The sequence below is a fragment of the Heteronotia binoei genome, chromosome 7 (genome assembly GCF_032191835.1).
Source record: "Heteronotia binoei isolate CCM8104 ecotype False Entrance Well chromosome 7, APGP_CSIRO_Hbin_v1, whole genome shotgun sequence".
NCBI lineage: Eukaryota > Metazoa > Chordata > Lepidosauria > Squamata > Gekkonidae > Heteronotia > Heteronotia binoei.
In genome coordinates, this window is record NC_083229.1 from 32,554,947 (window position 1) to 32,581,440 (window position 26,494).

The 26,494-nt window shown below is 44.4% G+C and overlaps 2 protein-coding genes across 4 annotated transcripts in view; one reads left to right on the top strand and one right to left on the bottom strand.

The window, feature by feature from the left end:
* Window positions 1-2,230: 2,230 nt before the first annotated feature.
* ENY2 (ENY2 transcription and export complex 2 subunit) lies at window positions 2,231-13,404 on the bottom strand. 3 transcript variants are annotated; one of them, XM_060243318.1, is made up of 6 exons: window positions 13,166-13,404; window positions 10,795-10,876; window positions 8,386-8,484; window positions 7,605-7,675; window positions 5,757-5,831; window positions 2,231-2,557 (listed from the first exon to the last, which is right to left on the bottom strand). In XM_060243318.1, exons 3-6 carry the CDS (start codon window positions 8,451-8,453, stop codon window positions 2,481-2,483), a joined length of 291 nt encoding a protein of 96 aa, XP_060099301.1. In that variant the 5' UTR covers window positions 8,454-8,484; window positions 10,795-10,876; window positions 13,166-13,404; the 3' UTR covers window positions 2,231-2,480. The 3 variants fall into 3 exon arrangements, with proteins under 3 accessions (XP_060099301.1, XP_060099300.1, XP_060099302.1); XM_060243317.1 differs by having other exon boundaries at window positions 12,982-13,259; XM_060243319.1 differs by lacking the exon at window positions 13,166-13,404 and having other exon boundaries at window positions 8,386-8,465; window positions 10,795-10,900.
* A 41-nt stretch (window positions 13,405-13,445) lies between these two features.
* NUDCD1 (NudC domain containing 1) overlaps window positions 13,446-26,494 on the top strand; it is a 69,048-nt gene continuing 55,999 nt past the window's right edge. The window contains exons 1-2 of the mRNA XM_060243316.1: window positions 13,446-13,853; window positions 20,587-20,741. Coding sequence (XP_060099299.1) covers window positions 13,733-13,853; window positions 20,587-20,741 — 276 coding nt within the window. The 5' untranslated portion in view covers window positions 13,446-13,732. The remainder of the gene's footprint in view (window positions 13,854-20,586; window positions 20,742-26,494) is intronic.

Consider the following 26,494-nt stretch of genomic DNA (forward strand, 5'->3'; position numbering starts at 1 on the left):
CTTCCTTGGTGGTCTCTCATCCAAGCACTAACCAGTACCACTGCCAACGCTGTTTAACTTCTGAGATCTGGAGACACTGGGCTATGTAGATGTGGGTATAGCACTTTTTGTTAAGAGAACACACTATCTGCATTCTGATGAAGATAGATTCAGGTGGGTAGCCATGTTGGTCTGAAGCAACAGGTCTGAGTCCAGTGATTTCATAAGTCGCCTTTTTGTTTCATCCAAAATGGCCTGGGACAGGGGTTTCTGAGACTTCATCTTGTAATGGCTGCAGCGCAATTAAACTGACACCCAGTGGCATTTTAAAGACTGATGAAGTGTATTATCACTCAGAAAACTTTATGCTGGAATGAAGTTTGTTAATCTTTGAAGTGACTCTGGACGTTCATTTTTCTCTCAAATAGGCACACAAAATGCTACAGCATCTGCATGAACTGAATTCAGTCCCACTTTTTACAAAGCATTAGGAAAAAACTTTTTTACAGTCAGAGTTGTTCAACAGTAGAATCAGCTACTGAGGGAGGTCGTAAGCCCCCCATCACTGGCAATCTTTAAGCAACAGCTGGACGAACACTGGTCAGGAATGCGCTGGGCTGATCCTGCATTGAGCAGGGGGTTGGACTAGATGGCTTGTAGGATCCCTTCCTAAGATTCTATGATTCTGCCCCTTCATGTGAATGGACTCTGATCAACCAAGGAAATCACATCTGACAAAGCAGACTAATTCAAAGCTTTTACTATTTTTTTAAAAACCTTATAAAAAAAAAGTACAGCCAGTCATATGTCAAAAAAGTACCAAAGGTACATTTTGCATGTCACCAGAAGCAAGAACCTATGGATCAACAAGTTAAAAAAATCAAGGCTGCTTGTTTCCAGAGCTGGCATAGAGACAAAGAGAAGCTGGCGGGAAGTTTTGCTTTTGAATCTTGCCTGAACCAGAAACCTGGATCTCAGCTCCCCTTTCAACTGCAGTATAGGAGAATACTGGCCTACCCTACAGGGGTGCTATAAGGATTACTTTACAATCCATATGAAGCATCTCCACACTTGTGTTATATAAGAATAATTGTTTCTAATTCTACCTCATTGGTAAGATCTTCAACACTTGTGAAAACCTTTGTCATTACATTTAGGACTTGTCACCAGATCAAGCTACCATACAACACAACTGACATGGCCTTTACACCTACAGTCAAGCACCAACCTCACACATTAATCCTATGCATATTTTTTGGGGAATAAATATTATTTACCTTATTTCCAAACATGCATGCAGCATATCGCATCGTAATCAACAAATTACATTTTTTTCAGTTTTATTTGAGCAACCTTGATTCATTGTCCTGATCCTTATTTACTCACTGGCCAATTTTAGCTAGATTTATCCACATACATATGCTATACATACAACACAACACTGTTGGCATCAAGTGTATCCCCTGGATTTTTATTCCAGTGATACGAGGTTGAATCCTAAACACCCTTCCACCAAGTCTTCTTGCAACACTGAAAAGCTTTTTTTTAACAAAGCAAGACTTTTATCCATCAGGAAAAAAAACCACTATTGGAAATAGCCTCTTGCTTGAACAGTCATAGGATCAACACACAGGTTACAAAGAGGGAAAGGTGTGCTTTTTGATTATTTTTCAATCTTGCCTAGTCTCGAATGCAAGACTAGTAGTTCACTGTACAATGAAAGATAGTTTCGGGTGGGCAGTAGCTACTCACGAAAGCTTATACCCCAAGCAAATGTTGGTCTTTAAGATGCTGCTGGACTAGCATTTTGTTGTACAACCAAAATATCAGTTCAGCTCAATACCTTTATTGGCATACAAACCAAAATATTGTTTTAGAATATACCTTCCACTGCCTTGTTAACCTTTCAATCAGATTCCCAAGAATCTAACTGTTATGCTGACAAGTGGCATACCCAGAATATAAGCCTGAATGGACTGAATGCTGAAGGTTAAGGCTGAGTCCGTGGAGGCTGACAGAGTAAGAATGCTGTAGCAGAGATTCTCTGTAGTGTGAGGATTGTTTTCCAAATCCCCCAGCTTTCACTCTCAGTGGCATCATTTTATCTTGCTGTTGTGAAATTCAAACAGGATCCTTGATACCACACAGGTTCTGTTGTTCACAGCTCTGCTGGTGCATTTTGAGAGACACTTATAACCTCCAGGGACAACAACAGCCAAGGTGCAAAAGGAAACAAGCTGATACATGTCAGTCACAGTACGCCACACAACATACTTTTAATGGCAAGAAACGGAGTTTCTTTTCAACATACGTCATAAGGTGGCTGGAGTTTTCTTAAAATTAAAATATCAAGATTAAATTGTCAGTGTAGTCAAGGACACTTCCAGTAACTAAATGTAAAAAAAAAAGTTAACTTTCACTCTAAAGCATGGAGGAAAAAAATGTCTTCCAGTTTCTGGCATGATTCACTTAACACAACATGGTAAGACTCAACCGGAGAATCAAAGGCTGGCATGCTGAGCGAGGAACGTTCTTATTCTTTGTAAAAGCTCTTTCTTTACGCTGTCGGGTACCAAAGCTGAAATACAAATAGGAAAGGGCAGAGAAGAGAAAATATTACCTTGCCACTACATTACTTTCCATGGATGCAATATTTTTCAGCATTGTATCTGTACTCTGCATCATGTCTTAATATGCTACACTCGCTCAGGTTCTGTATCCTGGTGGCATGGCTTATTAGATGTCCCAGCACATTGATTGTATTGACCTCACACTGTGTAATTTACCTCTTGCTTCAAACAAGCATATCACAGACTAGTCTCAGTTGTCCAAAGTGTAATGCCAGATTACTCCAGATGAGGTCAGCGCAACTTGCAACTCAAAGTACACAAAGCCCACCACCATTGATAGTTTAGTCATCCACTCACAGTGTATTGATTTAGAAAATTTTAAGCCTGCCTCTGCAGGAACTTGCCCAAGGGGGCTTACAAAATTATAAACACAAAACATTAAAAGAGATGACTTAAAAATCAAGCATTAAAAAAACTCCAGCCTAGCATAACTGAACATAAGAGGAGCCATGTTGGATCAAGCCAATGGCCTATCCAGCCCAACACACTCTGTCAAGTGGCCAAAAAAACCAAGTGCCAAGTGCTACTGGCCATTTAAAATAACCCTTTTAAAATAAAATAAAATAATCCCAGGCTAAAACAGTGGCACCACATAGTTCCTGAACTTAAATGGCCAATGGTTTTACTGTCTATATGGGTTTATACAATGATATCTATTTCTATTCTTTTGAAATGGAAAACACACTAGAAACTTGTTCTATTTTATAGTTGAAATAACTATGATAATTCTGTTAGCACTATGCTTCCTTAATATTAACCAGCCAGTTATAGTTTCCAGGACTGAGCTATCAGTTCTAAGCAGCCAATCAGTGCATTTTCTGACTAGTGGTCTGAGATAATCTGGAAGCTTAAAAGGTAAAGGTAGTCCCCTGTGCAAACACCAGTCATTTCTGACTCTGGGGTGACGTTGCATCATGATGTTTTCACGGCAGACTTTTTACAGGGTGGTTTGCCATTGCCTTCCCCAGTCATCTACACTTTACCCCCAGCAAGCTGGGTACTCATTTTACCAACCTTGGAAGAATGGAAGGAATGTAATTTTAAAAATCAATCTCTTCATTAAAAGCTTGGGTGAATGTTTTGGCCTGGTGCCTAAAGGAATGGCGTGTAGGCACCAGGTGAGTCATGGGGAAGGGCATACCATAGGCAAGGCGCCACTACTGAAAAAGCCATGCCTTTGAAGGTGGGAAGGCAGAGACAGCAAGGCTTGAGAGGCAGCTCTTAACAGGCAGGCTGGCCAATATGGGAGGAGGTGGTCTTTCAAATACGGCCACAAGCCATTCACGGCTTTAAAGGTAAGAACCAGCAGTCTGAAGCTTTATCTTGGCTTTGAAGAACTTAGAAGGATCCAGTTATGCTCAGGATTGCGTTGCAAGGGTTTTGCTATTTGCAACGCCTGCAGAATTGGGGAGGGGAAGAGAATCAAGTACCTTGCAGGTCACCATGAGGATATATTCAGCATGAATCATAATGCTGACTGCAAGGGCTCCATGCTTGTGGAATTCTCTCCTGAGAACAGCCCAAAGGTGTCTAGAATAACATTATGGTATGGTTGACACACACTCTTGAATTGGACCCTGAAAACCCATTCCACTAGGGGTGATACTCTATAGCAGAAGAAGCCTTTTCCTGACAACCTATCACATCTAGGGAAGGCAGCTTGTGCCAAAGGAAAGCACCTCCACTAGTGGAACTGACCCAGTAGAGCCAATGGCTTTACTGTTGCTTTTTATCTGTTATGGTTATGCGTATTTGGTTTTTTGGAAACAATATTTGTGCTAAATATGCCAATGATTTTTTATTTGCTGTGAGCTGACTTGAGTTCCTTTGGAACAGATTCCAAATAAAATTTAACTAGGATGATGTTTCTAGCTCCTTTATAATTGGAAAAGTGAAGATCTGGGGGTGGGGCAGAGAAGGAAGAATATGGGTATTGCAGAATTTTGGGTTGGATCTCTTATGAAATGGGCACTAAGCTCTTTAAGTTTCTATATTTCTCTTTGAGTTGGTCCTCACAATTATTTTGGATGCAGTTATGGAATTTGGCCACTAGAGGTCTCAGTCTTTCAGCACCATAGAGCATCTATATTAGGCTAAATTGGGTTAGTGGGTTTAAGTTCAAGCTGCCTCTACTTATATAATATGGCAGGAAACAAGATGGAGGAAGCTTGCTAGGTGGGTGAAAGGCCAAAGTGACCTGGGGACAAGCTGGGCTCTGAGTGTTTACATTTGGCTGTAAAACTGTTTACATCAGAAGCATTGCTATCTAATATGGGAGTACCAGTAGATCTGATACGGGATCGGTTGAAGCCTTTAAAAGCCATGGGTTTTGAACAGAAACTGCTGACTGGATGAGAGGCAGGGACCTCTTTGTCAGTCTAGCCCAGAAATTAACAGTCCTTGTTAATTTCTGTTTGAGGCCTCAAACATTGAACACAGAGCATAGCTCTGATAGAATGGGACTTGGGACTTAGATTTTAAACAGGAAAATGTAACTAATAGGGAGAAGTCCCCGTTGGGACATAGTTTTCAGTATACTCTCTGCTTTATGGTAGAACTATGCTTTATGCTTGAATTCTAACTGTAATTGTTTTCTTAAAAGTGCTAAGTTTATCCAACTGCTTTGTTTTCTATCCATATATTTTAAGCCTTTTATCTAAAGGAGGGGGGGGGAACTGTATGAGCAACTGTACTAATGCAATCTCTTGTTTTGCCTTTCTAACTCTATTTTAAGCCTTCTGTCTAAAGAGAAACTTGGAGTCTAATAAACTGTTTTGCTTTTCCAAACTGGGAGTCTAATAAAGTTTATCTACGAGGTCTTAAAACCTATTAGTGAGTATGTATTAGTCTTCTGATAACTACAGGTTTTGGTTTTGGGTTTGTGCTGTTGGAGGTACAGTATAAATCCCCTAACAATGGGGAGTGGGGGGAAGTTTTAAGGACTTTCAGTTAATCGCTAAGAAAATTAAACTCTTGTGAAAACAGTTTAAGTACATGAATCATGACGGAAGAGGAGGCTCTCCTGGCCTTGCAATAATTGCCTTGTGTTGCATCCTCCCATTGACTTAATGCATAATTTGGAGTAAAACAGAAAAAAAGGCTTTATGTGTTGGTGTAAACCGAGCACAGCTGTAGCAGTTCTCTTACCTCTGCCTTTTGGAGTGATTTCTGCCACCAAATCATCAACAGTAACATGTTCTAGTCCTTTCTCTTTGATGACATCTAAAAGGAAGGGAGAGGTAACAAACTCACCATTTTAGAACTCAGAGGGATGGTGGCTCAGTGGTAGAGCATCTGCTTGGGAAGCAGAAGGTCCCAGGTTCAATCCCTGGCATCTCCAAAAAAGGGTCCAGGCAAATAGGTGTGATAGGTGTGAGAAACAGGCCCTCCTCATATATCTGCATGCACCCAGCGGGATTCTGGACCTGCACCTTTTGAATAGCAGCCCTTCCCTCATCATGCTACATGGCAAAAGAATTTCTAAAGCTGCCCTCTTGGATTCCCTCCTCCCTCTTTTATTCTCTTTGTCCGGCACTTTCCTCTTCAGCGGTACCAACTATCTTTGGTGTCTACGTAACGCTATACTCGTGTTAATAAAGAAATGAGAGGAGATAATTTGATTCGGGGAGAGGAAAAGGGAATGGAAGCAAGTGAACCTACAGGGTGCGCCTGATGTCTTAAGCACAGTTAAGAGCAATGCATCTTGCCTTAGAGAGGCTAACAAATAACCACAAAGATAATAGGATCATCAGCTACCACATACGTTGTTGAGTATGACAGTAATACAACATTTGCTCTCCATTTACTCTTTCAGATTGCTAAATCTTGGAGGAACCTCAAGCAAGACAACACTATACCCAAAGAGTTGACTCCAACCCCACCTTTCCACAAACACCAGAAGCCATCTTCAGGCAGTAGAGGCTCAGTTGATGCAGGAGGGGCACCACACAAACACATGTGTTGTGCTTCATATTGAATAGGGAGTGGCTGTGGCTCAGTGGAAGAGCATCTCCTTTGCATGCAGTTAGTCCAAGGTTCAATCCTTGGCATTTTCACTTAAAAAAGGAGCAGGTAGTAGGGGACAAAGAGACCCGGGAGAGCTGCTGCCAGCCTAGGTAGACAATACTGACTTTGGACCAAGGGTCTGATTCAGTATAAGGCAGCTTCATGTGTTCAAGTGAATCAGATCCTTGGTCCATCAAGGTCAGAAGTGTCTACTCAGACTGGCAGTGGCTCTCCAGGGCCTCAGGCACAGGGCTTTCACATTGCCTACTGCCTTCTCCTTTCAACTGGATATGGTGGGGATTGAACCTGGGACCTTCCACATGCCAAGCAGATGGTTCACCACTAAGCCACAGCCCATGCTTCCTCCTCTCCCCTGCAGCCTCCCATTTTCCTGGTTTTTAAGCCCATATGAACCCACCAGCATCACCTTTTTAGGTAGTCACAGGGAGCTCCTGAGGAAGGTGGAAGCCATCTGCTGTCACCTTCTGCTGGTGCTGCAGAGGATCCAATTCCATATATACTTTTAATTTAGCATCTTAAGCACAGAGTACTTTGGCATCAAAGATATAAAGAAATACTGAAACATATTTTCTATTTTCTCACACTAGTCCATTGTTATTGGTCAGAGAACTCATTCATCTATATTCACCTCTGGAATATCACACACACAGCATTTACTGGCATAACAGCACAAATCCAAATGGACTGCAATAGAACCTTTGGACAAAAGGAATAAAGGAGTACAGGAATTTTGCTATAGATTCAATGATTTTGTACTTATTTCCACCTCTGGAATCAATATCCTGGTTCTGCAAGATACTGGATCTGAAATGCAGCATATGAGCCTCCTAGGATGAGCTTTGTAAAACAGGCAACTGCATTTCAGTCCATCAGCATTTGAAATGAAGTTTGCAGGTTCTTACTTCCGTGTGCATTCAGGACTCAGATCTGTCAGCAGGTATCAGGTCATGGGAATCAACTGAACATTACCTTTACAGTGGGCCTTTAACTGGTCTTTCCAGCCACATTCGATTAACTTGGCTCTTAGTAGTTCTTTAAGGCTGGGGGGAAACACATATAAAGTTAGAAACCTGCTAAGCAACATAATGCATTATTTTTAAAAGATCAGCTAATTTAGGCAATCAAACAACAGTTTTCCTGATCTTGATTTCCCTTTGATTGGGACGGGTGAGGAAGAATAGCAAGCATCTGCAGAATTTAAAAATAAAAGGAATAGTGATTAAAAGGAATATCTGACCCTTGGAATCTGCACTCTCTCTGTTCTACTCATTAGGAAGTTAAAAGTGGCCAGACAAGCAAAAGGTAAAGCAAAACTCCATATTTGATACAGATTGCTGTCCAAGACTTCTGGGCCATTGAACTTAAAAACAAATAAGGATAAGGATACAGATTGTGTGAAGGACTGGGCATGGGTGAAAAGCTGGGCTAGAAATTTAAAAATAAATTATAGAGTAGCTCAGCCACTGCACAAGCTTTGGTTATTGTGAGCCTCTTGAAGTTTTCTTAAACTCGATAGGGTGCAATATAAGTTCACATCAGCTAACAGAAAGCCTTGATTTACAAATATGTCAGACCAAAATCTGCATTCTCAGTGTTATATACAACCACTGGAACGTGAATTTTTTTCACACAGTTTCCCCCAACCTCTGGATGGGCTTCTGGTCTGATCAAGCATAGTTACTTTTATCCTTCAGTAAGAATGTGACCCAATATATTCATATAGCTGGGATGAGAAACAAAGCCCACCTACCGTTCTCGCTCTCCCGTTTCTATTAGTTTTTGGTTAATAGTCGCTCTCATCTGTGCATCTTTGTTCATTTTTTTCCAGGTCTGTATATGCGAAACAGGTCTAATAAAAAAATATAAGATCAAAAAAAATATAAGATCAAAATGTCAGAGTTAGGTTCTTTAAGGGAACAAAACTGCTGAGTAATGATTATGTAACTAAGCTATACAGGGATGATGACTGTCACGAGAGTAACAGGTGCAGCTTGTTAGCAATCAGTGATGGGGATTGGATAGCTGCACTATAATAGTACAAGCCTTACTCTCAGCTAGTGTGGGGTGATGATAAGGAGGAGAAGGACGGTGCGTGAGAGAAGGAGAAACATCTTGGCTGTTATACTGTTATTCTGAAGGACTGGATAAGACTGGCTTATGTAATGTATGGACTGGATTCTTGACTTCTCTAACTGGAAACTGATTTGGTACTGTATCTTGGAAGGACTGCTTTATGTGTATGAACCATTGGACTGCCTGTGACTGCCTCTAACGTATTTACCCAAATATAACTGTTGACTGGCTGTTTGGAGTTTGTCTTTCTATCACAGCTTCTGGAGTTGCACTCTTCAGTTTACTCATACAGGTGAACTTCCCACGCGCACACTGTCAAGGAACACTAATGATGAACTTCCACCCCAAGTTAGAGGGAAGTCCATGAGCCAGCAAGCTGAAGGCCCCCCACTAGCTATGTTTTGTGGCTCGCCAGGGGTGTGATAAATGTCTACTGGGACTGCAAAGACAGTCTGTAAAGCCAAAAGTAAGCTTCCCATAAGACTGGTGGCTGTGTTCAGTTTGGTGGGTCACAAACTGCGTGTGCCTGCTCTAAGATTGTCTAGTGTGCACTTGCGCTGCTTTGCTTTGAATAGCCATATACAACGGCAAAACAATGCTCACCACTGATCTTTCTACAAATACGAGGCAACAGCATCTGTTGATTAGTTAGGAATCATAAACAATGATTTTTAGATGCGAACACTGAGGTCGCACACCAGTGGCTATCAGTGCAATCCTAAACCTGCTTCGGCGGGGAGGGCGGGATATAAATAGGAAAATAAATAAATAAAAAATAAACACAGTTACATCCTTCTAAACAGACTCAGAAGTCCATGGTCTTAAAGGGTTGTAATTCTGTTGATGATTACACTCCTAAGTTACGTTACAACAGGATTAGCTGAGGCTCTGCTTAGAGATGAAATAAGATTTCTCCTTTGTTCATTACATGCTTACTATTGAAGGCATGCAATACAATTCTGTGTGTTCCTTACAAGTCCCACTGTATTACACTGGTCTTGAGTATTACATAATTGATACACTACTTTTCTCCCAAAAGGGACCTAAAAATGGCTTACATCATTCCCCTCTCCTCCACTTTTCCCTTATCTCTGCCATCTGGAGAGCAGTTATAATTCTGAGTGATCTCCAGCCCTCTCCTGGAGACTGGGAAAAGTGGTTCCCCAGGAGGATATGGCTGGGTTGGAGGATGGAATCTACAGTATTGTACCTATCTGAAGTCCCACCCCTTCCCAAACCCTACCCTCTCCAGGCTCCACCCTTCAAATCTCCAGGAATTTTCCAACCTGGAGTTGGCAACTGCTGTCACCCTGTCTGTCATAGTGGGGCTGCTGCTGAACAGGCGCAAGAAGCCAGGCCTAGTTAAGTCATGTCAGTCAGGTGGCATCAAGTCACCCAGAAGGTGCTGCCAGACATAGGGTAGCCAACCTCCAGGTAGAGCCTGAAGATCTCCTGGGATCATAACTGAACTCCGGACAACAGATCTCTCTCCCCCTGGAGAAAATAACTGCTTTTGGAGGGTGGATTCTATGGCATTCTATTCAGCTGAGAGCAACACTGGTTGCCTAGCAAAAGCCTCTGGCTAACAGCTTCCCCAGTGGGGGAGGAGGGTGAGAAGGAATGACAAGAAAGCAGCAGCCACCATGGCCTCTAAGGACATGCTTTAGGAGGCCACAGTAGAGCAGCAGCCCTTTCTGAGGCAGGTTGATGGAGAGGACACAGAGAAGCATCTGAGATGTGTCTGATTCTGAGGTAAGACTGTTTTGGCGGTTTCTTCAGTGTTCCCAGGCCTGCAGTAGGCAGGGGATAGGGGAGTCCACCAACAGGAACCCAGAGGTGGTGACTGACATATGATGGGCCAAGTATTTGTCAGGTGCATGGAATGTACCTGTAAGCCAATGGGAGAGCTCCATTTGGCCACCACTATAGGGGAATTATATATATTGATGATGCTTATAACATTTAATGTGTTTTACTGAAATCAGTGTGTTTATGTGTATTTTATATTACACTACTATTTTTCTTTAAAGTTAATAAACTCAGTTTGTGAGAGGAAAAGACAGCTAAAAATCATGTTAAAACTTACATTTTAAAAGAAGGGACCCAGAGAATACTTCTTCCAACAAGATTTCAACCGCTAGCGTGGACCAATAATATTACTGCTGCTTCTGCCAAGAAAGTGGAGAAAAATGTTTTTTTAAGAAATAGATTGATTTGTTAGCTTTTATCCCACCCTTCCATGAAGGACCTCCAAGAGCACACAAGAGTCCCCTCTCACCCTTTTTATCATTAAAATAATATACAGCAAATTAGACCCACCCTGATGTGGATGAAATAGGCTAGCTCAGTCTTATCAGATCCTAGAAGAGAAGCAGGGTCAGTCCCAGTTAGTATTTGGATGGAAGACTGCTACGAAAGTCTGGGGTCACCACGCAGAGGCAGACAATGGCAAACCACCTTTATTAATTTTTTTGCATTCTTGAATTGAAAACCCTACAAGGGTGCCATAAATCAGCTTCGCCTTGACAGCACTTTCCAACTGAGGGAAAACAAGGTCCAAGGTAATCCACAGTGCAGTCCTAATCCCACTGAAACCAATGGTTATAGAAGGTTTTAGGATTGCACAGTCAGTCAACTATAGCGCCAAGCAGGGAACTTGACCTCCCCCATCCACTACAGCATGTTTGGTGGGGCCATCAAGTCACAACTGACTTAGGGACTGATTAAGTAGACAGCCCATTATTTGTGCTTGCCTCCCTTTTCTATGTCCAGGCACTGAAAACCTGTGAAGGATCAGACTAACTTTGCCCTGGACACTGGGCCAAGTCAAATCATCCTGAACGCTTTGTTCCTCTTCTGCATGCAAGAGGTCCTGCACCAAGTTCACAAAGGCTCCAGTCCTAAGCACACTGACTAGAGAGTACACCGAATACACTGGGGTTTACTCCTGAGTATGCATGCTTAGGATCACACCATAAGGCTTCTGCTGACCTGTGGCCACACAAAGAAAACTTGGGAGAGATGCTAAATCCTAATGGAAAGGTCAGCACAAAGAACTTGAATCATTTGGATTCAGAGGAAAAGGAGGACTGGTGCTTTCTATGTAAAGAAAAAAGCACCTGAGCAAAAACAGGGAGGATCCTTGAACTGGAAATGTGGCTGGCTGTTGCAGCCATGCTTGGTAGTGGAAAGCATAGTCAAGTCATGGCTGCCTTATGCTGATCCCTCATGTGGTTATCAAAGCAAGAGACATTCAGAGGTGGTTTGTTGTTGCCTGCCTCTGCATTGTGACCCTGGTATTCCTTGGAGGTCTCCAAATACTGACCAGAGCCAACCCTGCCAGGGAAGTTTGGAAAATTTAGGTTCTCAAAGCCGACAAGATCAGGCTAACCTCAGCCATCCAGGTCAAAATCAGCCAGGCTTACTCACAAGTAAATGTGCAAAACACTTCTGACACCAACTTTGGCAACACCGCTATTTGTCCCCTTTGTTTATCAATGCTTTAAACATCCAATGAAGACATGAAAGTGCCCTATACTACCAAATAAGAGATCTAACCTCTCCCTAAATTTATTTATTGTATTTCTATCCCACCCTCCCCACTGAAGCAGGCTTAGGGTGAGTTCTATATTAATCCCACTTTAAAAATTAAATTAGTTGTGGAGAGTTCCACAAGTTAGTTTCACTCTTTGCAAAGAAGATTTTCCTCCCCTTTGGCCTCTCCTGCATCTACATGTCCATGAGTTTGGGCTGCTTGGGGAGAAGGAGAACATCTCCATACCTGTATAAACCTCCTTCCTTCCCTCCCGTCGTGTTCCATTATCCAACCCTTGGAACAGAGGTGGCCAAATTGTGGCTCTCAAAGCCCCCGCTGCTCCATTGGCCAGTTTGGAAATGGCATTTCTCTCTTTAAATTACATCGCCAAGCCAAGCCAGCCAGTGGCTTGGATAAAATATTTTAAATTAAAGTTGCTTTCTTTCCATCTCTCCCTCCCCCCATCTATTTGCCTTCCTTCCTTCCTGTCTTACGGCTCTCAAACATCTTACATTTCTTCCATGTGGCTCTTACGTTAAGCACCTCCTTCCACCCCGGTCTTGGAAGGAGGCGGGAAGCGGGATGCTTCTCTTTTTGTTTGCTTTCCCAACTGCCTTCAGCAAAGTGCAAGCTCCACACCGCATTAGCAGTCCACTTCAGAGCTTGCAAACGCAGAAAATCTCACTATTGCCCTGAGCTGCGGTTACCCAATCGAGGAACTGCAAGTCAAACACACACCTCTTCCTCTCCCTCCCTCCCACACTGGGAATGGCCAAAGGAGCACATCCAAAAAGGGATCCAAAACGTGAATCTGGCAACTCTTCTCGCGGTTGGGCAGCCGAAGAAAGGAGGCGCCTTCACCTCCCGCGTTGAAAGTGACACCCTGCGTTCTCAGTCGCCGCTGCCGGCCGGGGAACCTCACCTGCAGACGATGGATTCGTTTCAACGCCCTCTCCTCCGAAGCAACCACGACCCGAACTCGCGACACCGCCGCTCTCTTCGGAGCACCCGAACTTAACCCTAGTAAAAGAAAGAGAAAACACAAGCCCGCCCTCAGTTCGTGCAAAGATACTCGGGAACTGTAGTCCTGAAACGTCTATTTTTTACGCCCGCTTCCTTCCACTCAACCACAACTCCCAGCATGCCTCGTCCTCCCTTCCCGCTCATCCGCAAAACTACGTGTCCCACAATGCCTTTCTGGTCTTCTTGATGTCTGTCTCTCTCGCTCGGCCCGGTCCAGTTAAAAGGCATCGTTCTTTCTCTAGCTCGGCTCCTTCTTAGAGGCAAAGCCGCGCGGTTCTCGCAGCCTCCAAAAGCGGCCCGTAAGACAAGCTCGGAAACTACGCCTCCCGGCATGCCTCGCGCTCCTCCCTTACCCAGCAGCTCTAGCGGCGGAGCCGACGACCGGAGCTCTCTCCTGAGCCTCAAGAGCAGCTTTGGAAACTTTCGCTTCTCAGCCGGAACTTGATTCGCCACCGGCGCGAGAGGCATGGAAGCGGCGGCGGCGCATTGCTCCCTGCGCGTGCAGCGGAGTCTGCTGGATCCCAAGTTCGAGGGCTACAAGCTCTCCCTGGAGCCGCTGGCCTGTTACCAAGTGCCGCTCGAGTCGCGTGAGTGCCGGCCGCGGGGGGCGGGCCTGCATGGTTAGAGCACGGCCGGGAGGGGAGATGGCCGGGAGACCCGGGTTCGAATCCCGGCTCCACCGTCAGCCTCCCCACCCCCGCGACTTTCGACCGGTCACTCGCCCTCCTTGAAAGCCAGTTTGGTGTAGTCAGTGGTTAAGTGCGTGGGCTCTTATCTGGGAGAACTGGGTTTGATTCCCCACTCCTCCATCTGCACCTGTTGGATGGCCTTGGGTCAGCCATAGCTCTCGCAGGAGTTGTCTTTGAAAGGGAAGCTTCTGTGAGAGCTCTCTCAGCCCCACCTACCTCACAGCGTGTCTGTTGTGGGGGAAGGAGCTAAAGGAGATTGTAAACCGCTCTGAGTCTCTGATTCAGAGAGAAGAAAGGAAAGGAAAGGTCTCCTGCGCAAGCACCAGTCGTTTCCGACTCTGAGGTGACATTGCTTTCACAACGTGTTCATGGCAGGCTTTTTACGGGGTGGTTTGCCATTGCCTTCCCCAGTCATCTACACTTTCTCCCCAGCAAGCTGGGTACTCATTTTACTGACCTCGGAAGGATGGAAATCTGAGTCAACCTTGGGCCGTCTATCTGAATCCAGCTTCCGCCGGAATCAAACTCAGGTTGTGAGCAGAGAGTTCTGACCACAGTACTGCAGTACTGTTGCTTTACCACTCTGCCAAGGGGGCGCTTTAGAGAGAAGGGCGGGGTATAAATCTGCAATTCTTCTTCTCAGTCTGACCAACCTTGTGAGTCTATTGTGAGAATGAAATGGAGGAGGGGTCGCTGGCTCTCACTCTGCTGGATCTGCTGCTTCCCAGGGTGGTTACCCTGATGAAGATGGGTTTTGTTCCAACAGCTGGTCTGTTTGGTCTAAGTTCGGAATTGATGGAGATGTGCTAGGCAAGGATTGAAAGACCCAGGTTCAAGTCCCACCTTGGCCAGAGAAGCTTTCTGGGAGATGTTGGACCAGTCACAGACTCTTAGTCTGTCCTACCTTTTCCAAAGAGGAAGGGGCGCTGGCTCAGTGGTAGAGCATCTGCTTGGTAAGCAGAAGGTCCCAGGTTCAATCCCTGGCATCTCCAACTAAAAAGGGTCCAGGCTAATAAGAGGGAAAAACCTCAGCTTGAGACCCTGGAAAGCTGCTGCCAGTCTGAGTAGACAATACTGACTTTGATGGACCGAGGGGCTGATTCAGTATAAGGCAGCTTCATATGTACTTCGCAGGGTTGCCGTGGGGGTAGAACGAAGAAGTGGAGAATGTTGAAAGCCATAGCCAGGATTTAAAGTTAGGGGGGGCACAGGGGCCCAGTTTTTGTTTCAGGGAGCCAATAAGCCCCACACCACAGCAATAACCATCTTCCCTGACTGGCAGCATCTCAGTGGCTTTTGCTCAGCCCTCCCTGGCCTTGGGCAGGACAGACTGGGAAGCAAGGGTCCGGAGAAAGCCAAGATGGCTCCGCTTGGGGGAGAGGAGCTTGTTCAGGGGAGCAGAAAGCAGTGGTGGTGCCCTGGAAGCCACTCTTCCTCCTGCTGGAATCTCCTCCAGCACTTCCAGCTCCCCCAGGCACCCGCTGCCAGCAAGACTTGGGGAGGAGGGAGAGAGGAAAGGGGGCCATACAGATGGGAGGGGGGTTGAATGAATGGGCCGGGCCCCCATAGCTATGGGCCTGTTGTAAACTACCTTGGGTCCCCATCGGTGAGAGAAAAGTGAGGTTTAAGTGAAGTAAGTAGTGCAGAAGGGATTGTCCTGCTCTAGACTCTTGCAGACAGACCGACCTTGGAAGACAATTGGGAGTATGACATAGAGTGAGAGTGACTGTGGGCTGGTAGATCTCCCAAGATACTGAAGGGGCTATGTCATTTGGCATCTGAAATCACTCTGCTTTCCAAATATATAGGACAGATGAACTTGCATTTTAGCTGTATCTGAAGAAGCAAGCCGTGACTCACGAAAGCTCCTATCTGGCTACAGGTTTTGTTAGTCCTTTAAGGTGCTGCTGGACTCTTACTCTTTTTTACTGCTACAGACAGGCTTAATAGAGCTCTGTTCTTGATCTTCCCCTGTGGGTTGTTATGAGGATAAAATGGAGGAGGGGTGACTGGGGGGAGGGAGTCAAAGCCTCCCGTAGCCTAACGTACTACACAGGAACAAGGAAGAGCCCTGAACCGCTTGATGGAAGGGGGCGGAGACAGAGAGACCTGATCCCTGCTGGCATCATAAAGGGACATCTATGATGTCATGGGAGGAGAAGTAGCTGTTCTGTCCCCTTCCGCTGTGGCTAGATCCAGATGAGAGCTCTCTCTCCCCCCCCCCCTTCAGGCTTCCAGTTGCCATTGATGGGCTTTGCCCAAGCAAGGCCTAGAGGAATCAGGCATTTTCCTGCTGGGCTTAGTTCCATGTGGTTTCCCTTTCCTCTTGCCTTAAGTTAAAGGAAGGCCAGCCAGGCACTGCCTTACTTTTAACCCCCCCCTCCCCCAAATCAGTTGAAAGACAGCTGAGTATCCCCTCCCCAGGGAGCATTTGTAACAAATGATAATAAAGTATGAATTGTTTTGTAAAGCTAATTTGTGAACCAAACTTGCCTAAAAATCCGGAAGAAAATGTGCAAGCATTAAGCTGCCGTACACTAACTTTTCCTTTGGTCTGTCTGGCCCAGACTGGCAGCTGCTCTCTGGTATCTCCAGAAAGGTGTCTTTTCTGCTCCTAGCCATTTCCATCTGTATGGAAATCTTATGTTCTGCTACTGGGCTGCGGCCCCAGCATTCCTGCAGTGATTTGGAATGTCCAAAGTGCTTTCCACAGCCCTTAATGCATAATTACTTATTTATACCCCACTTTTCTCCCCAATGGGAAACCAAAGTGCCTTCCAATGTAATTTGGACCCCTTCCCCCATATCAAATAAGCACCGTGTCTGTTCAGAATGCCATTTGCTGAGCTTATAGATGAGCTAAATGTTGAAGGTTTGATGTCAGCCATCCTTAAGTCCACTTTGGGGGTTTTTGGAGGAAATTGTTTTCTGTTGCCCTAGAAGATTGGACCAATGGGCTGAAATTAAATCAGAAGAGATTCCAGCGAAACATTAGGAAGAATTTCCTGACAGAGTGGTTCCTCAGCGGAACAGGCTTCCTTGGGATGTGGTGGGCCTCACCTTCCTTGGAGGTTTTTTGAACAGCGGCTGGATCTGACTGCAGTGTTGCTGATTCTGTAAACTTAGGCAGCCCATGAGAAGGAGGGCAGGAAGGGTTGCATCAGGGCTTAGTTCTCAAGGACGTTTCTTACACCCCCAGGGAAATGCTGATTGGAGTCAATCAGCAGTTTTTCTCCATGCTGGTTTGTCAAGGGATCCTGGAGGGTTTTGCCATCTTCTGGGCATGGAGCAGGGGTCACTGGGGATGTGTGTATGTGGGTGGGGGAAGGTATTTGTGAAGTTCCTGCATTGTGCAGGGGATTGGACTAGATGACCCTGGAGGTCCCTTCCAACTCTGTGATTCTGTGATTGTTCTTCAGCCATTAAGCAGACAGAAGTCAGCTACTGTTCTTGCAGCTATTCATTCGTAATCAGTTTCAGGCAGGTAGTTGTGTTGGTTTGCCATAGAAGAGCAAGAGAATCGCTCACTTTGTCAGATCCCATGTCCTGGTGACGAGGGTATACAATATAAACATAGATGCCAATGGTTTATACCCTTGAAATCTTGTTGGTCTTTAAAGTGCTGAAAGGTAAAGGTAGTCCCCTGTGCATGCACCAGTCATTTCCGACTCTGGGGTGACGTCGTATTACGACGTTTTCATGGCAGACACTTTACGGAGTGGTTTGCCATTGCCTTCCCCAGTCATCTGCACTTTCCCCCCCAGCAAGCTGGGCACTCATTTTACTGACCTCGGAAGGATGGAAGGCTGAGTCAACCTGGAGCCAGCTACCTGAACCCAGCTTCTGCTGGGATTGAACTCAGGTTGTGAGCAGAGAGTTTGACTGCAGTACTGCAGCTTTCCCACTCTGCACCACGGGGCTCGCTCTTTAAGGTGCTACTGGGTTAAAAATTCTAGGAACAAGCTCTTCAGGTAGCATTTTGGGATGCTATGGGAGAGGGGAGGCAAGAAAACCATGATCCGTGGGAGAAATCTGTGTGCCTGCGGAAATGCTAATCTGGATGCAAGCCTTTATTTCTAGTAATGTTATTATCAGAAAGCAGTCCTCCATTAAAGGAGCATAATATCAAACAGATACCGTGTGTTTATACTGTATGTGTATTGGAGAGTGCCCTGCAAAACCTGCAGTCTGTTGTATGGTAAATACTTATCTGAAGGAATCCTGAAGCAACTTGAGATAAATTGACAGAAGAAATTAAGCTGACAGCAAGGCAGGTGTTTCATAGGGCCTAGGAATGTACTGCATACTATTTGGGTAGATGAGCTGAATGATATGTGTTTAGCGAAGGAAGGAAGAAAAGAAAGAAAGCTATGCAACACTGAAGTGAGCCATACTCTGTTATAAGGCACCATAGTTCTTTCTGTCTGTATTAGAGAAAGAAACAGAAATTGAGGTGGCACAAGGAAAGTATAAGAACAGCAAATAAGTTCAAAGAAACCTCCTGACTGCCAATCTCAAAAGTTTTTTAGACAAGAAAGATATACAGGCTACAGTCTGACCCCAGACAACATAAGCTTTTTTTGATATGTTTATTAAGACCTGTAAACAATTGGTATCTGTTTAAGTGAGACATGTTTTGAGCCATTGGTCATGTGCATTTAAAAACATCCACATGGAGTGTTCTAAAAAGCCAAAGTGTAGTGCAGACGAGCAGAGGTTCTTACAATCACTGCAGTTATGCATACCCACATTTCTTCCCAGTGGGGACCCCAAACAGCTTATCAACGATGCTCTTCAGTTTTACTCTCAAACAATCCTGTAAAGTGATTGGCCCTGGATCATGCAGCCTGCTTTCATGGCCAAGTGGAAATCTGCTCCTGGGCCTCCCAGATCTTGAACGTGATGCTAATTGCTGTGCCACCCTGGCTCTCATAGGAAGGGAGTCTTGTGGCATCTTAAAGACAGATTTTTTGAGGCATATGCACTTGTAGGTGAGCACCCACTTGGTCTGATGCATGGAACAGTTTCGCAGCAGCAAGACACTCAGATGTGGAGGGGTGGGGTCAAGAGGAATGGGATATTCCTATCTATGCAAAACCCAAAAGCATGCAAAATGAGCATGATGACCATTCACTCTGGGTGCAAGTGGTGATATAAAGTGGGGAGGAGTTGTAGACAGCCATACCGGCCCATGCAAAAATGCAGAACATGAATCAAAATCCATGTAACGCCTTTTACTGGCGTTGATAAACAACCTGACCCAATTAAGCCATTTGATACCAGTGATGGTGAAGGAAGGTCTCGGCTCTGTTTAAGATACAGTCAGCCCGCTTGGGAATTTCAGCCATAGCAGGTTCTTGCCGCAAGATGGCAGTGCAAAGCAAATAATAGTTTTAAGTAATAGCCTTTTGATGAGATTGCTGGAGGAGGCTGTCTGTATGCTGGCACTTCCTAACATATTGGTTTATTGTCTTTCTTGGCGCACTGTCGCTCTCTGGCTCTCTTGACTGCCCCTAACAAATCTGCCTGGCAGAGCTTTGGCATGGGAAAGTGTGGGGAGATGCATGGATGTTGCACAAATAGCTTTTCAGCTGGTTCACAGCAAGGGGAAGAGTCGGTGGGCGGAGGAAATAAGCTTTTGTGTCTTGTCCCAGAAGCAGCTCTTTTATTTATATGCCTTTATTTATATGCCTTTTATTTGTGTGTGTGTGTGTACAAATATAAAACAAAAGAAGAGCTGTCTTCGAAAATACAGCTTCTTTGAAACTGGTGATTTTTTTAGCAACAGGCTGGGACCCTTAGCAGCTCACTGGGGCAAGCAGTCAGTTGTGTTTTTCCATATCGCAGCTGCTGTAACAAGAGGCATTAAGATCATGTATGGGCATTTGGACTGAGTAGTAGTGACCCATATACATGAGATTCAAGTCCACTAGCACCTGGAGGACTAGTCAGATTTTTGGGGTATGAGCTTTCAAAAGAGGGGTGTTATGCCTGGGATCTCAGGGCTCCTTGTTTCTACTTGTAATCTAATGAAGGGAGTTTTGACTGTAAACGGCTTATACCCTGAATGTCCGGTTGGTTTTTTAAGGCTCTCATCTTGCTCTTCTACTGCAGAACCAACACGACACCCCACCTGAAATTGTACACACAAATGGGTCTATGTCCCCAGATTTATGATTTGCAAAGGAAATCTGTAAGTTTGGGGTGGATGAAAAGATGTGATTTCAAAGAAAAATGCTCTAAAAATCTAAGGTTCCTTTTGCAATTTCTTTTCCTTCCCATTTCTGGGCTGCCATAGCAATGTAAGCTTTAGACAACAGGAAAGAGCTGAATGTTTTCCAGTTTCCTCTGTAAATACAAACGAAGATGCAAGCAGCAGATGGCACTCTGGTGATGCTTTCTTTTATCTGCCAGCCTGGCTTCAGTATGTTTGGGGGAGAAAAATCAGATGCCACCATGCTTTGAAAATTCACAATTTTCAGTGTGACTCTTATTTTAGATCCAGGTTCCAAACAACCAAATGCCCAAATTAGGATTCCTTTATATAATCCTGAAATAGTTATGTGATCTTGCATACATTGAAATTATCTCTCCCCCCCCACACTCAATTCTCCCTGGTTTTGTTTTTCAGCGGTAGCAGAAGTCAGACTTCGAGATGAGCAGTACACCTTGGAACACATGCGTGCCTTTGGCATGTACAATTACCTGCAGCTGGATTCCTGGCACCAAGATAACGTTTACTACATTGATCAGCTTGGAAGAGTCATGAATTTATCTGTTGCTCTGGTAAGACTGCAGGGGAAAATGAAAACAAACTGTCAGGCAGTTTGGTGTAGTAGTTAAGTGTGTGGACTCTTATCTTGGAGAACCGGGTTTGATTCCCACTCCTCCACTTGCACCTGCTGGAATGGCCTTGGGTCAGCCATAGCTCTTGTAGGAGTTGTCCTTGAAAGGGCAACTGCTGTAAGAGCTCTCTCAGCCTCACTTACCTCACAGGGTGTCTGTTGTGGGGGAAGAAGATAAAGGAGACTGTAAACCACTCTGATTCAGAGAGAAGGGTGGGGTATAAATCTGTAGTCTTCTTCTCTCCCCCCCCCCCCCCCAAAAAAAGTTAAAATTCTGTCTCCGTTTATTTATGGAGATAATTATTCCCGGCTCCATTGCACCTACCAACACCTTTTCTGGAGCCCATCAAGTGATTTTAGGAAGTGGGCAGGGCCTGGTGGGGCTTTTGCCCAACAAGGCTTCTAATTGACTACTGGAGATAAGATTGGCTATGCATTTTTTAAAAATGTTGCTTTGGCGGCAGCTGCCCCCACAGCACAAGGATCTACTCTGTGTGACTGAAGAAGATGACCGCAGATTTATACCCCCCCTTCTCTCTGAATCAGAGTCTCAGAGCGTCTTACAATCTCCTTTATCTTCTTCCTCCACTACCCTGTGAGGTAGCTGAGAGAGGTGAGGGGCTGAGAGAGATCACACAGAAAAGCTGCTCTTTCAAGGACAGCTCTGTGAGAGCTATGGCTGACCCAAGGTTGCAAGTGGAGGAGTGGAGAATCAAACCCGGTTCTCCCAGATAAGAGTCCGCACACTTAACCACTGCACCAAACTGAAGCTAAGGTGTGGCAGTCATTTTGTGGCTGGCTCTGCCCCCTGCAGCAGCCATTTTGTAGCTGTGTCCACCATGTCACAATTCCAGATGCACCCATAGGTTCAAAAAGGTTGGGGTGGGGACCCCCATCTTAGACTGACACTCTAACCGCAAGACCATGCTAGCAGTTGTCTCTAGATCCCCAGTCCTATGTCTGTTAGACATTCAGCTAGGTTGTTGCTAAGACATGGAATGAGGCGTGAGATCGTTGCCTTTGTAAAGGCATCAGCTTCCTCACTGTAAAGGCTCTTCAGTCATTGTGTGAATGCCATAGAAGTACTGTGGGTGTCACTGGAGACCACCAAACTGAGTCACGCTCTTGACCTTGATGTTTGAGGAGGAGTGAAAGGAATGTATGCATGAATAATCTAAGATGAAAACTGATATCGATAAACACAGGAAAAAAGAGAAAAAATTGGTGGGGCAGCATGAAGAGAAAACACTTGCATGTCTATTTTCCCACACAGTCCTGTAAAGTAGCATCTACCTATTAAGAGGTTCTCTCTCTGTTCCCTCTTTTTTAAAAACAAGCAGAAGAAAGTTAGAGAAGGGCATCATTTTTTTCTGCATTGTTAAACTATTTCCCTCGTAACTTCAGTCTCAAAAACTTGTCTCTGCCCATCCCCATATGTATGTGGAGCATGGAGCAAAGGTTACATCAGCCCTGACTTAGCACTGCCTATTTCTGTCAGAAACCCCACACGTCTTGAATAATGAGTCGAAGTCACACAAATGTGTGGGTTAAGATAAAATTAAGGGTCGCTGTTGACAGGTTTCTCTGTTCCTGCATTTAAATGCCCTGCGCCCACAAGCGTGGCACTCACTGCAGCTGTTTTAGATAGGCACTGTTCAAAGCCACAATAGGTCTACCCATTGCTCCACATTGCCATATGGCACTGCATCATGGGCAAGGTATGGTATGGCTTAACTAAAAGCTAGTGGAAAGTGAAATATGGTGCTGTAAACTTCAATAACTTCATTTTTTTTATTGTGGAGTTGATTACCTTTGTCTTAGTTGTCATTTTTTCCTGTAGTGTTCCATAAGCTTGAAAGGATTTTATCAATTTTTTTAATCTTTGGGCTTGTCAGTCTTTTCTTTTAGAGCATAAGGACCTTTTTGCTATAGTATTCTCCCCCCACCACCACAACTTCAAAAAATTAGGTTTTGGAATAATTTTTCTTTCAAAAATTCTGTGTTATTTTTTCATTTACTTATTATTTATTATGGGATTTTAACCCCACCCTTCCCTGCAAGCAGGTTCAGGGCAGGGTATAATGCGTCCAATGTTCCCTCTAAGCTGCAGAGCCTTGTGAGCAAAAATTCTACTTTGTGAGCTACTGGCATTAAAGTTGTGAGCTATTGCATAAATTAGTTTCCTCTGGGACCATTTTTCCTGTGCTAGGATGAAAATCTGTGAGTTAGCTCACACTAATTCAGCTTAGAGGGAACACTGAATGCGTCTCTAAAATGTATAAAGCAATTTCCATATAGTTTCAGTTAAAAGCTAAAAACCCAACTAATCTACAAAGTGGTAAGGTGGTAATGCATCAGACCTCAGGGATATAACTGTATGTAACTCCAGAAAGGGTCATCATGTTAATAACTGGGCCCAGCCCTCAGCCTGTGGTGCAGGTTGGGATGGCGAAGTAACCCAGGCTGGATAGGGCAGAGGAGGCCCGTATAATGTGACCCCCGCTGCCTCAACCAAAGGCCTGGCAGAACAGTTCTTTTACAGGCCCTGCGAAAGAATGTCCTTTAATTTTTTTCCTAATAAAAGTACTTCTTTTTTCATCTCTATTGTTGTTTTTTAGCATCCTTAGTATTCCCAAGCGCTTACTTTTTAAAAACTGCTACAACGTTTCAACGTAATTTCATATGCCTACTTTGTTCCTGATGGGTAAAAGAGATTTGTTGTTCAGAAATTTTGTGCTTGGGGATAGAGGCGTAATTAAGATGCACACTTTTAAAATTATATACATTATGTGATTTCCCCGGGGGGTCTAGTTTCAACATTTTACATTCCTTGATTTTACCAACTAATCGGTATTATTTATTGAACAGTATAAACAACACAGTTCCCTATCATAGATAGCCCTGCTCAGTACGTCCTGTGTATTTTGTTTGCACATTTCACACTGCCCCTGATTGCATGACCCGGATTTTGCCTTGTTTGATTCTGTTTATAACAGTGCATAACAACGTTTGCACTAGTCCATAATATTGACCTCACTGGCTGTTACAGATTGCACTGTTTTGCTAATCAAATATTATACTTTTTGTACTAGCACTTTAAATCCTAATGCACCATCAAATGAAATTAATTGCATGGTCCAATCTTCATACAGCAGGCCAGGGAGGGGTTTTCCTTATCTGAAGATGAAGCTTAGGCTTTAGGCATTCAGATGTCTCAGATAGGCTTGTAACACTCTTGTCATCTCTAATCTCCATTCGAATAGTCCCAGCAGGAAAAAGGATGGCATGCATTTTCATCTGCTCCCCACTCTTTGTAGTTCTGCTTCTGCTTAAGAACACAAAGAAGGAATTGCCATTTTGTCTTGTTGCTACGCTTGCCTGAGCTTATGCAGAATTTATATACGCGCTTCTCGGTTAGGTGTTCTGGATCGTCTGAAAATATGGTGATTTTAAGTAACAGATGCTTCAGATTTTGTGATCAAAGGTGGCAAATAGCTCCTTTCATGGAAGGGCTGTCAGTGGCTGCTAGTCACAATGAATATCTATTCCCTCCAGTGCCAGAGACGGGATGCCTCTTTCTCTCAGTTGGTGGGCAGGTAGTGTTGCAGTTATCCTGCTTGTGAGCTTCTAAGAGGCAGCTGGTTGCCCGCTGTATGAACACAATGCTGGACCTGATTGGCTTCTGGTCTGATCCAGAAAGGATTTTCTTATATTAGTTTAGTTTATTGATATTACAATCCTTAGACCAGATATACTTATAAAACTCTGTGTGTGTGTGTGTCTCTTTCTCTCTGTGTCTCTTTCTCTGTCTCTCTCTCACACACACACATACGCACACTACAGATAAGAAATTTCCAAAGATTAAAACTAGAATAAAGAATTAAAACTTCATCTAAAATCTAATCGCTAACTGCTGAACCGTTTCCTTGACATTTTCTTATATTCATAACCTTAACCTTAAAGGTGAGCAGAGCCACTTAGAAGTTAATTGCTTGGACTCCCTGCCCTCCATGCAGTAAACCTCAATTTTTCAGAAAGTATCTGTAGAGGCAACAGGGACCATGTGGGCTTGTCTGGAAGTTAGTTAGAGACTGGATTGTTGCACAAATGGAGAGCTTGGAGACTAGAAAGGCAAGTAGGTTGAGGATCCTGGCACAAAGTTGGAAGTAGATAGACAAGTGGATAGAAGTGGAGAAGAAGCAGGAGAAAGGGCTGCATAGTTCACAGGCTAGTGGGGGAGAGCTAGCCTACAGAATTTGGTCGGGTAGGGGGAACAGGTTGACCAGGGACTTGTGGATCAGATCTTGACTAGCACCGATGGACTGGTTCGCAAGATCAAAGTCCATGTCGTCACACGTGATGGCTCGAAAGATCACCCATGGCCAACAAAGATGTTCACTAGGCTGATCGCTGATGTGGTACGTCTTTGTTCCAAAGAAGAACTAGAAGACAGAAGCTCAAGTTTTGCATGCCTTCGATTCTGCCTAGATATTTAGTTAGCAGTGTAGCATGCCATATATGCATAATTAAAAATAGTCAATGCTCCAACAGGCAAGATGCTTCTGGGAAACATCAGCAGTGCCTGAGTTCTAATTCAGCATCTAGTGTTTTGACTGTCTGTGTTGGGGTTCATATGTAGTATGAGGATGGCAGAGGGCATCTCCGTTGGCCTGCGGTGGAATGGATGGACAAGTGTATTCTGGAGGCTGTGGAACTGAAAGACCAAAGAGGCAGTGGAGTCACAGTGGCCTAATTTTGGACTTAAGTTGAACCCACCAGCTGTGAGTCTTGAATCTTCCTAGAACAATCTCTTTGCACCTGTGTACACCTTTGGAATTCTGACACAGTGTGGTGGGCACAACCACAAAATGCTGCCCGGGGGGAGCTGTAATTATGTTTGCTGCAGCTTCCCTTCAGTCACACAGTGAAGATCCTTGTGCAGTGGTAGCAGCTGCTGCCAAAGCAACAGTTTTAAAAATCTGTACAGCTAACCAGAAACCTTGCTGGACAAACCACCCACTTTCTAAGAACTCTAGGTGGGTACCAGAAAAGGTGTTGGCAAGCACTCTGGTGCCAGGAGGCATCATGTTGAGAATCATGCACTAGAAACTACCCATCCTGAAATACTGTCAGGCTGGTGTGACGAAACATCACAGACCAGTTAGGAACGCAAGCCCCCCTCCCCTTTTAGGCATCATAAGAGATAAGTAATACAGTTCTGCGGCTCTCATAGGTAGGATGTAGTTGTTGTTGAAAAGACTCGCACCTCCATCAGTATATAATTGAGGCTTATAGTGAGGCCAAAATAGGGCACGTCTTCCTACAAAACTTGGTTTTGCTGAGAAAAATGAATTCAGTGGAAAAATTGATCTTATTGTTTCTGCAAACCTCTCTGTGGCCTGCTTTTGTGGGGGGGGGGGGCGCGAATTATGCATGCCCTGAAAGATATTTCTTTTCTTCACTTTCACCTTGTGCTTCTGCTGGCTTTGGCTGTGGTGAGCTTTAACCTTCCTCATGTCTACTACAGACTTGGGAATTACAGATCCAAGTGATGCATGGCTTCTGAGTTATCCTCAAGCTGTTTCAGCAAATGGGTCAGGAAGTCATTTTGTGTGCTTGTGTGTGTGTATATGCCAGAGAGAGAAATGAATAGTTCATAGGCAGTGTTAACTGTTACACAGCTGTTGCCTTGGA

Bases quoted from the DNA above. Each gene is read 5' to 3' on its own strand.
- ENY2 (XM_060243318.1), bottom strand. From the start codon at position 8,453: ATGAACAAAGATGCACAGATGAGAGCGACTATTAACCAAAAACTAATA. The intron at 7,676-8,385 runs GTAGGTGGGCTT...GTTTCCCCCCAG, and splicing joins GAAACGGGAGAGCGAGAACG to CCTTAAAGAACTACTAAGAG. The intron at 2,558-5,756 runs GTAAGAGAACTG...TTTGTATTTCAG, and splicing joins AATCACTCCAAAAGGCAGAG to CTTTGGTACCCGACAGCGTA.